The sequence below is a fragment of the Nomascus leucogenys genome, chromosome X (assembly GCF_006542625.1).
Source record: "Nomascus leucogenys isolate Asia chromosome X, Asia_NLE_v1, whole genome shotgun sequence".
Lineage (NCBI taxonomy): Eukaryota > Metazoa > Chordata > Mammalia > Primates > Hylobatidae > Nomascus > Nomascus leucogenys.
Genome location: NC_044406.1, coordinates 42,651,662 through 42,662,904, shown reverse-complemented (window position 1 = coordinate 42,662,904; position 11,243 = coordinate 42,651,662). Strand labels below are relative to the sequence as shown.

At 49.9% G+C, this 11,243-nt stretch overlaps 1 protein-coding gene across 1 annotated transcript; it reads left to right on the top strand.

The window, feature by feature from the left end:
• The first annotated feature begins 326 nt into the window (after nucleotides 1-326).
• Nucleotides 327-7,956, top strand: WAS (WASP actin nucleation promoting factor). The gene is made up of 12 exons (XM_012498714.2): nucleotides 327-508; nucleotides 812-952; nucleotides 2,077-2,163; nucleotides 2,264-2,366; nucleotides 2,476-2,517; nucleotides 2,611-2,664; nucleotides 3,309-3,483; nucleotides 4,577-4,619; nucleotides 4,823-4,976; nucleotides 5,183-5,589; nucleotides 5,843-5,957; nucleotides 7,637-7,956. Exons 1-12 carry the CDS (start codon nucleotides 377-379, stop codon nucleotides 7,690-7,692), a joined length of 1,509 nt encoding a protein of 502 aa, XP_012354168.1. The 5' UTR covers nucleotides 327-376; the 3' UTR covers nucleotides 7,693-7,956.
• Nucleotides 7,957-11,243: the final 3,287 nt, after the last annotated feature.

The window sequence follows — 11,243 nt, the reverse complement described above, 5'->3', positions numbered from 1 at the left end:
AGGAAGGAGGTCACCCAGGCCCATGGCTACTCCTTGCCACAGGGAGCCCTGCACACAGATGTGCTGCCAATGGCTAAGCTCTCGCTGCCAGCCAGAGGGAGATGGGCCCCAGAGAGTGAGAAAGGGGGAGGAGGACCCAAGCTGATTCAAAAGATGGGTCTAAGCAGTCAAGTGGAGGAGGGATCCAATCTGATGGCGGAGGGCCCAAGTTCAGCCTAACGAGGAGGCCAGGCCCATCAAGGGGCCCCTGGAGGACTTGTTTCCCTTGTCCCTTGTGGTTTTTTGCATTTCCTGTTCCCTTGCTGCTCATTGCGGAAGTTCCTCTTCTTACTCTGCACCCAGAGCCTCGCCAGAGAAGACAAGGGCAGAAAGCACCATGAGTGGGGGCCCAATGGGAGGAAGGCCCGGGGGCCGAGGAGCACCAGCAGTTCAGCAGAACATACCCTCCACCCTACTCCAGGACCACGAGAACCAGCGACTCTTCGAGATGCTTGGACGAAAATGCTTGGTGAGCTGGGGATCTCCTGCCCCTGCCCCCGCCCCGTCTCCACCGTTTCTTCCTCTTCCTCTCCTCCTTCTCTCTCTTCCCCTCCTCCCGCTCCTCCTTTCCCTCTCCATCATCTCCTCTCCTAGAATCTCCCGTCATCATCCACCCTTCCCAGGAAGATCTCAATGTCTACTTGCCTTCCCTCTGGCTGCAGCTCTTCCTTCGGGCCCATGACTGTCATGAGGCAGGAAGGACCAGGTCTGGCTCCAAGACCTTGTGGCTACCCCTGACCAGACTCCACTGACCCCTGCTTTCCCCTCCCAGACGCTGGCCACTGCAGTTGTTCAGCTGTACCTGGCGCTGCCCCCTGGAGCTGAGCACTGGACCAAGGAGCATTGTGGGGCTGTGTGCTTCGTGAAGGATAACCCCCAGAAGTCCTACTTCATCCGCCTTTACGGCCTTCAGGTGACCCCCCCCCACCCCCGACTGGACTTGCAAGCCAGTTCTCAACCCGCAAACCCAGATCTGTGTCCATATGTGTCCACAGCTTGAAGACCTCAGACCTGATCAGTGAATCCCTGAGCCCCAGAACCAAAGACTCATCCAGATGACAAACTCTGGCTTGCCTTTCTAAGTCTGCAATGACTGGCCCCAGTCTCCATATCAAGATCTCTAAAGCCCCCAGTATTAGTCTGCTGCCTAAGCCTAATCTTTTCCACAAATTCCAATAAATGAGCACTGTATTTGTACCTGAACCTCAAATCTATTCTAAGCTCAACATTTTGCATCCCAGGAATCTCTCATCAAAACTCCTGAACCCCAGATGTTTGCCAAGCTCCTAAGTCATAAATCTGTTCAACAAACCCCAAAGTTGAATATTCCACTGATCCTTGAACTCCAAATCTGTCCTTCTAAATCCACAGCACAGACCCCAGAATTCCCATATTAAAATTCCTGAACACTCAAATACCGAGGTAGTTCTTAAGCAAAAAGTCTTTTCTACAATCCCCTGACCTGAAATTTCTAGGTTTAAGCCCCAAATTCATCCTTTTAAACCCATAAAGATGGACCCAGCATAACTTCCAGATCCCAAGGCTATCAAATATTCACCAAACTCCTAAACCATAACTCTCTCCACAAACCCCAAATTGCACTTACTTTAGCTGGACTCCCTGCAAAACTCCCAAGTCTATGTGTCTGAACTTCAAATCTCAACTCCAACTCCCAAATACTAGAATCCTACCTGTCATGAATTGGGGCTGGGGTGGCGGGGGAGGGCATGGATTGAATCTATGAATGAGCCTCAACTTCCTAAGACTAGAGTCCTAAATTATGAAATTCAAGCCCCCAAGTCCCAGATCTAGGGCCCCGAACCCCAAATCCAAACCTCTCACAAAAGTGTATGGCTCCCAGACTATACCCCACAACCCACACCCTTAGACCCCAACTCTCTAGTGCTGAGCTGAAAATCTCCAAACCAGACTATGAGCCCCCAAATCCAGACACCCTGCTCCCTGCCCAGCTAACAAAAGCCTGCCACCCCCGGCGTGCCTCAGTGCCACTGTGCCTCCCACCCTACACCTCTCCAGGCTGGTCGGCTGCTCTGGGAACAGGAGCTGTACTCACAGCTTGTCTACTCCACCCCCACCCCCTTCTTCCACACCTTCGCTGGAGATGTAAGTGACCAACCAGCCCTTGGGCCTCACTTGGGGTGTGGAGAGGAGATGGGAAAGTTGCAGGGGACCTGGGAGGCGGCTGACCCCAAGGTATGTGCAGGACTGCCAAGCGGGGCTGAACTTTGCAGACGAGGACGAGGCCCAGGCCTTCCGGGCCCTGGTGCAGGAGAAGATACAAAAAAGGAATCAGAGGCAAAGTGGAGGTGAGGAGGCCACAGGGGAGGAAAGGAAGTTGGGCAGAGGTGAGTGCAAGCGTGCGGAACTAGAAAAGTCCCCTCTCATGGTCCTGGCTCCCAATCCATCTATCCACAGACAGACGCCAGCTACCCCCACCACCAACACCAGCCAATGAAGGTGAGTCCTCTAGTGCAAGTAGGGGTAATAAGGGGCTAGCCCAGGAACCTGTGGCAGGGTTGTGATAGCTCTCTACACATTCCATCTTCCCAGAGAGAAGAGGAGGGCTCCCACCCCTGCCCCCGCACCCAGGTGGAGACCAAGGAGGTGCGTGCTGATTCTTCCCTGTGTCTCTGGATGGATGGGTAAGAGTGGATGGAGGAATGAGGAGTTGGATGGGCGCGTAAGTGGGTGAATGGATGGGTAGATGGATAGGTATGTGGATGGACGAGCGGGTGCATGGATGTGTGGACTAATGGATGGGTGGATGGATTGGTGGTAGATGGCTGAGTGGAAGGATGAATTGATGGGAGGATGAAAGTCTAAGTAGATAGATGCATAGGTGAATGGGTATGTGGATAAATGAATGAAAAGGTAGATGGATGACTGAGTAAATTAATCAATGAGTGAATGAATGAACAGTGAATAAACGACTAAATGACAAATTTCAGTCAGTGAAGAAGGCATGATTGAATGAATACATGAGTAAATGAATATTTTAACAAATTCATTAGTCAATGAGCCAGTGAATGATAAAGCATGAGGGAATGAAAACATGAATGAATCAGTGAATGTATGAATGGTTTGTGGGATCCACCCACTTCTCCATAGACCCTACTTGAACCCTTCACCCACTACCTCCATGACCATCCAACACACACAGATTTCCCCCAAGGCTTCTGTTTCTTGCCCCTGTGCTTTGGTTGGTTGGTAAGTGGGTCAATGGGCCAACCACCCTATTTTCCCCACAGGCCCTCCAGTGGGTCCACTCTCCCTGGGGCTGGCGACAGTGGACATCCAGAACCCTGACATCACGAGTTCACGATACCGTGGGCTCCCAGCACCTGGACCTAGCTCAGCTGATAAGAAACGCTCAGGGAAGAAGAAGATCAGCAAAGCTGATATTGGTGCACCCAGTGGATTCAAGTGAGAACCACTCCCCAGTGGACCCACAGATTCCTGGGGGCAGAGGGGCACACGAACAAGTGGACAGCTGAGTGGATGGAAGGATGGGCAGATGGCTGGGTGGCTGAGTGGGTAAATGGGTGGACGGATAGGTAGGTGCAGGGCTGGGTCTAGGGAGAGGTAAATGACGCACCAAGGGTACAAAATTTAAGGAGGTACTCACTCTCAGAGGCATGCAACTGTAATTCCTGACTCTGAGAGTGAGTGACTCACTTAAATTTTGCACCCTAGGCACCTTACTTGCCTCACCCTGGGCCCACTCTGGGTGGGCTGTTAGGAGAGCAGGTGGGTGGACAGGTGAATGAATGGATAGATAGATGAGGTAGATGATGGATGAGAAGGGCTGGTGGGTAGGTGGGTGAGTGGATGGGTGGATGGATGGATAAATGAATGGATGAATGAATGGGTTGAAGAATGAATGGGTAAGTGGTTGGATGGATGAGTTTATGGGTGGACGGGTTGATGGGAGGTGCGTGGATAGATGGATGGGTGAGTGGACAGGTGTGTGGACAGATTGATATGCAGGCTGATTGGCTCACAGACAAGGTGGATGGGGATGGACAGGGGGACAAATATGTGGATGAATGGACAGTTCAATGGATAAGTGAACAGAAGTGTGTGGTTGCATGGGTAGAAAAATGAGTGGATGGATAGATGGAAAGGTGGGCACATGGGTAGGTGGATGGGTGGATGGAAAAGTGTGTGTGAGGACAGACTGGTGGACAAATGGGTGAACAGACATATGTGGGCAGATAGTTGCAGAGACAGATGTATGGACAGATCAGTAGTCCAACAGATGAATGTGAATGAATAAGTGGACAAATGCATGGGTGAATAGATGGGGAAAGAGGGATGGGTGGATGGATCAGCACCACAAACTATGGAGCCCTTCTAATTCCATAACTCCTCCCTATACTCATTCACTCATTCAGTCTCATTCATTAATTCTGGCCCCTCAGAGTCTCTTTGGGCAGGAGAGGGCAAGAGGGTTTCACTATGAAGGGAGGGAAGGAAGGGCAGTGAGGATTCACTGGAGTCTCTTCACCTCTCCCAGGCATGTCAGCCACGTGGGGTGGGACCCCCAGAATGGATTTGACGTGAGTAACTTCAGAGTCTCTTGGACTCCACTAAACTTCCACCCACCCTTCCAAAGACCACTGCTGAGACCCCACCCCCAGACCATGCCCTTCCCACACTCCTCTCAGATGCCTTGTTGGGATGGACCCAACGACAATCCATGTCGCTTCTCTCCTCGCCTTATTCCTCTACTCCCGCCCCTGGCCTTTTTCCTCCTGGGCAGGTGAACAACCTCGACCCGGATCTGCGGAGTCTGTTCTCCAGGGCAGGAATCAGCGAGGCCCAGCTCACTGACGCCGAGACCTCTAAACTTATCTACGACTTCATTGAGGACCAGGGTGGGCTGGAGGCTGTGCGGCAGGAGATGAGGCGCCAGGGTGAGCCCCTGCTTCCATACACTCCCTTCGCCAGCCCTAGCAGCTCATAGCTAAGAGATTCACTAAGTCACTCAGTCCTTATGGGAGCACCTATACTGCTTCAGTCAGGAGTTGGTCAGTGGGGGTACCCATTTTACAAATGAGCAAAATCGAGGCTCAGACGAAATCAATGAGAGTTACAGCTATGTGTTATACCCCCTCCACAGAGCCACTTCCACCGCCCCCACCGCCATCTCGAGGAGGGAACCAGCCCCCCCGGCCCCCTATTGTGGGGGGTAACAAGGGTCGTTCTGGTCCACTGCCCCCTGTACCTTTGGGGGTTGCCCCACCCCCACCAACACCCCGGGGACCCCCACCCCCAGGCCGAGGGGGCCCTCCACCACCACCCCCTCCAGCCACTGGACGTTCTGGACCACTGCCCCCTCCACCCCCTGGAGCTGGTGGGCCACCCATGCCACCACCACCGCCACCACCGCCACCGCCGCCCAGCTCCGGGAATGGACCAGCCCCTCCCCCACTCCCTCCTGCTCTGGTGCCTGCTGGGGGCCTGGCCCCTGGTGGGGGTCGGGGAGCACTTCTCGATCAAATCCGGCAGGGAATTCAGCTGAACAAGGTGAGGACAGGCAGGATGGAGGATTGGGGGTCTGGGACTCTGGGGTGTCCCGTCTAAGTCAGGATACTGGGGGGCTGAGGCCAGGACTGAGGAGAATGCCAGGCCTTAGGGATTCACTGATAGGGTTGAAAGGTTGGTGGGAAGCCTTGAAGGGGACTGAAGTGTGTGGGAGAGAAAATATTGATGGAGGGGCGGGAAGAAATGCTCCTTTCCCAGGCCCTGAGCCCTCTGTGCTGATCCCTGCCTGCTGCAGACCCCTGGGGCCCCAGAGAGCTCAGCGCTGCAGCCACCACCTCAGAGCTCAGAGGGACTGGTGGGGGCCCTGATGCACGTGATGCAGAAGAGAAGCAGAGCCATCCACTCCTCCGGTGAGCTGATCCTGCCAGGGCCTCAAACCTGGCTCCCAGGGCTAGCACTGGCCTCAAAACAATCCCAGCAGTCACCACCAATAGTGACATCAGCCCCATCTGTTTGACAGCATTAACATGAATCTTGTGTCAGCCTCCTTTTTGACAATATTAACATTAAGTCATTATGTGACAATAATATAATTAACTCCAACTTTGACAGTAATACTAACATTAATGCCAGGATGTGTCCAAAATATTAATGTCATTCCCACATGTTCAGTACTATTAACATCAGCTGGCTGGGCACGGTGGCTCATGCTTGTAATCCAGGAACTTTGGGAGGCCAAGGCAGGAGGATCACTTGAGCCCAGGAGTTCGAGACCAGCCTGGGCAATATAGTGAGACCTCGCTTCCATAAAAACTAAATTCAAAAAAAAGTAGTCAAGCATAGTGGTGTGTGCCTGTGGTCCCAGCTACTTGGGAGGCTGAGGTGGGAGGATTGCTTGAGCCTGGGAGGTCAAGGCAGCAGTGATCCATGATTGTGCCACTGCACTCTGGCCTGGGTGACAGAGATCCTATCTCAAAAAAAAAAAAAAATTAACCCATTATGTGATGACAATATTATGAAGAACACTATTGTTGACAATAATATTAATTTTAATTCCATGTATTAACAGATTTACATTAACTCATTATGAGATAACCTAATCTAATCTTTTTAAAAATTTTTTTGAAACAGGGCCTCGCTCTGTGTCCCAGGCTGGAGTACAGTGGTGCAATCACGGCTCACTGCAGCCTCAACCTCCCAGGCTCAAGCAATCCTCCAGCCTCAGCTCCCAAAGTAGCTGGGACTACAGGCGTGTGCCACCATACCTGGCTAATTTTTGGTGTTTTTTTGGTAGTGATGAGCTCTCACTACCAAGCTCTCACTACTCTCATGTTGCCCAGGCTGCTCTGCAACTCTAGGGCTCAAGCGATCTGCCCAGCCTCAGCCTCCCAGAGTGCTGGGATTACAGGCATGAGCCACCAGGCCTGGCTGTTAACCTAATCTTTTTATAATAATGTTACTATTACTCTCTTAATCTGTCAGCAATACTGTCACTAATCCATTATATGATGCAAATATTAGTATCAACCTACTATAGGAACTTCATCTTTCGACAATGATTTTTTTTTTTTCTTTTGAGACGGAGTCTTGCTCTGTCACCCAGGCTGGAGTGCAGTGGCGCGATCTTGGCTAATTGCAGCCTCTGCCTCCTGGGTTCAAGCTATTCTCCTGCCTCAGCCTCCCGAGTAGCTGGGACTACAGGCGCGCCACTACGCCCAGCTAATTTTGATAATGTTATTGTCATTAACCCCATTATGTGTCAAAAATATTAGCATTAACCAGACAGGAAGCAATAATATATTATCACACCTTTGCTAATATTATTTAAATTCACCCTATTATGTGACAGATAGGTTAACATTAACCCTTTGACGGTATCTCGACTAACCACATTTTTGATAGCATAAACTTCAACTCCAACTAGAACTCAGACCCCAACTATAATCCCTCTCTTGTCCCAAATGGAAACTCTAACTTGCCCTCCTCTAGCATGAGACCTCAGAACCCCAAGGCCCAGTCCTCACCTCCCAGGCCCTATGAAGCGCCCCACCAAACTCCCAGGGCATCTTATCTTTCTCTTTCCCTCCAGACGAAGGGGAGGACCAGGCTGGCGATGAAGATGAAGATGATGAATGGGATGACTGAGTGGCTGAGTTACTTGCTGCCCTGTGCTCCCCCTCGCAGGACATGGCTCCTCCTCCACCTTCTCTGTGCCCACCCTCCACTCTCCTCTTCCAGGCCCCCAACCCCCATTTCTTCCCCACCAACCCCTCCAATGCTGTTATCCCTGCCTGGTCCTCACACTCACCCAACAATCTCAAGGCCCTTTTTATACAAAAATTCTCAGTTCTCTTCACTCAAGGATTTTTAAAGAAAAATAAAAGAATTGTCTTTCTGTCTCTCTATAAATCTCAGTCTGTTTACATTCCAAATGTGGGAATGGGGTCCCTTTCCCCCAAAGTCCCTTTTACTCATTTATCCCATTTTATTTATTTAGCCTTACATGTATATATTCATTCATTCATTTATTCCCTCAGTCATTTAGCCTGTATTTCTTTGTTTCCTTCTGCCCCTCTGTCTTTCAACATTTATTGCCAGGTACTATTTTAGGGGCTAGGAATCAAGCAGTGGAAAAAAAACAGACAAGAATTCCTGCCCTTAGGGGATGAAATCCACATTCTAGGGGAAGAGACAGACAAGAAACAAGAAATCAGATAGAAATAAAAGACAGTTGCAGATCATGATAAATGCTGTGGAGTGGTAAGGCAGAGATACAGATGAAACAACATTCAGATGGAGCAGTCAGGGAAGGTCACTTGGAGTAGGTGATGGTGGTGCTGGACCTAAAGAGAGAGAAATGTCGGCCCAGTTAATATTTGGGGAAATGGGGTTCCAGGCAGAGGGAGCAGCCAGTGCAAAGGCCCTGAGGTGAGAAAAAGCTTGGCATGAGGCCAGATGTCATGCATTTAATTATTTTTTTTTTAAATCATTCAATCGACTGGGTGCAGTGGCTCATGCCTGTAATTCCAGCACTTTGGGAGGCCGAGATGGGCAGATCACCTGAGGTCAGGAGTTCGAGACCAGCCTGGGCAACATGGTGAAACCCTGTCTCTACTAAAAAATACAAAAATTAGCTGGGTATGGTGGTGCACACCTGTAATCCCAGCTCCTAATGGGGGCTGAGGCAGGAGAACTGCTTGAACCCAGGAGGCGGAGGTTGCAGTGAACCGAGATCGTGCCACTGCACTCTAGCCTGGGCAACAGAGCTAGACTCCGTCTCAAAAAAAAAAAAAAAATCATTCAATCAACACAATACTAGATTAAGAGCAGCATACTCAATGAGCAGACCTCCCCATTCTCCATGCCCATAACAACTCACACACCAGGATCTTGATGGGCAGGATCCCCCTCTCATTTTTAAAATTTGGCTCTGCCCAGTTCCCAGTTCAAATCAAGCACTGGCCAATTGCAATGGAAAAGGCAAAGACTTAATAATCAGACAGATCTGCTCTAGAACCCGGGAAAGATGCCTCACCTCTGAGCTTTGGTTTCCTCATCTATACAATGGAGGTAACTGATTTCCAACTGAGATCCCACTGAGTCACCTCTCTGCCTCCTCCAGGACTTGCTCTCCCAGAAACAAAGAAGTAACTCAAAAGCGTCCTTGGCGTTTACAGCTATTTCCAAGGGCATAATTAGAAACTGTTGCATATCAAAGCCTAGAATTGAGCTCCCTGCCCCTTCCGATTTCTGAAATCTGGTGAATTCGAGATCTCAGACATCCTACCTTTAGAGGAGGAGAAAAGGAGAAATGTAGGGGGGAGGAAGATAAAGGTGAGGGAGACTCCAGAGAGGGCAGGCTTCTTCTGTCTGCAAGAGCAATGGAAGAATTTCTAGGTGGAAAGGGGAACTCCCCCAAGCTAGAGAAGGAGGGAGTCTCAGGTTTCCTTTAATTCATTATTCTGCACCCCGCAACACCACTCCCCACCCCACCCTGACCAGGTCCCCAGATGGGCACTGAGTCCAGGAAGGATCCATCAGTATCATTTATCCCTACTCCCAGTCCCCCACAGAAACCTTAGAAATCCAGTGTTCTGGTGGGCCGGGCGCGGTGGCTCACGCCTGTAATCCCAGCACTTCGGGAGGCCGAGATGGGCTGATCATGAAGTCAAGAAATAGAGACCATCCTGGCTAACATGGTGAAACCTCGTCTCTACTAAAAATACAAAAAATTAGCCGGGCGTGGTGGCACATGCCTGTAGTCCCAGCTACTCAGGAGGCTGAGACAGGAGAATTGCTTGAACCCGGGAGGCAGAGGTTGCGGTGAGCCGAGATCACGCTACTGCACTCCAGCCTGAGCAACAGAGCGAGACTCCATCTCAAAAAAAAAAAAAAAAATGTGGTACACACAATGGAATACTATTCGGCCATAAAAAACAATGAAATCATGTCTTTTGCAGCAACATGGATGAAACTGAAGGCCATTACTTTGAGTGAAACAACTCAGAAACAGAAAGACAAATACTGAATCTTTTCACTTGTCAGTGGGAGTTAAATAATGTGTACACATGGACATAACATGTGGAATGATAAACAACAGAGACTTGGAAGGGTGGGGAGGTGGGAAGGAAGTAGATGATGAGGAAATTACTTAACGAGTACAATGTGCCTTATTCAGGCTATGGATACAGTAAAATGCCTGACTTTACCACTACACAATGTATCCGTGTAACAAAATTACACTTGTGGCTGGGCGCTGTGGCTCATGCCTGCAATCCCAGCACTTTTGGAGGCCAATGCACATTATTCAGTTGATGGATACAGTAAAATGCCTGACTTCACCACTACGCAATGTATCCATGTAAAAAAATTACACTTGTGGCCTGGCGCTGTGGCTCATGCCTGTAATCCCAGCACTTTGGGAGGCCAATGTACATTATTCAGATGATGGATACAGTAAAATGCCTGACTTCACCACTACACAATGTATCCATGTAACAAAATTAAACTTGTGGCCTGGCATGGTGGCTCACGTCTATAATCCGAGCACTTTGGGAGACCGAGGCAGGTGGATCACTGGAGGCCAGGAGTTTGAGACCAGCCTGGCCAACGTGGTGAAACCCCATCATCTCTACTAAAAATACAAAAATTAGCCAGGTGTGGTGGTACACACCTGTAATCCCACCTACTCAGGAGGCAGAGGCAGGAAAATCGCTTGAACCTGGGAGGCAGAGGTTGCAGTGAACCGAGATCATGCCACTGCACTCCAGCCTGGGCAACAGAGTGAGACTCTGTCTCAAAAAAAAAAAAAAAAATTACACTTGTACCCAATAAATTTATACAAAACAATTAAATGCTTCTGAGATCTGGCTACATGGTTGCTCAGCCTGCATTCTGGTTCCACACGTAGGTCTGCTTGTGAAAACTCATTACAGTGTTCACCCCTGGTCTGTGTACCCTTCTGTATTTGTGTTACACTCCAATCTGAGGTTTACATTACAATAGGTCAAACCTGTGAAGCTTGCAATGAATAAAACCTTATATTGGCTCCGGCACTGGGCAACGCAGTAACCATTAAATTAATGCTGAATGAACAGACAAATGGCTGGGAGTGGGACCCGGTAGCAATAAGATGGCCTCTTAACTTTTGAGGTCTCCTGAAAAAGTGCTAGTCCAGAATGATTCACTTTCCAGAT

Excerpts from the sequence above, each read along its gene's own strand:
- WAS (XM_012498714.2), top strand. The coding sequence starts at position 377 with ATGAGTGGGGGCCCAATGGGAGGAAGGCCCGGGGGCCGAGGAGCACCA. Across the intron at positions 509-811 it reads TGCTTGGACGAAAATGCTTG|ACGCTGGCCACTGCAGTTGT; the intron begins GTGAGCTGGGGA and ends TTCCCCTCCCAG. Across the intron at positions 2,518-2,610 it reads ACCAACACCAGCCAATGAAG|AGAGAAGAGGAGGGCTCCCA; the intron begins GTGAGTCCTCTA and ends CCATCTTCCCAG.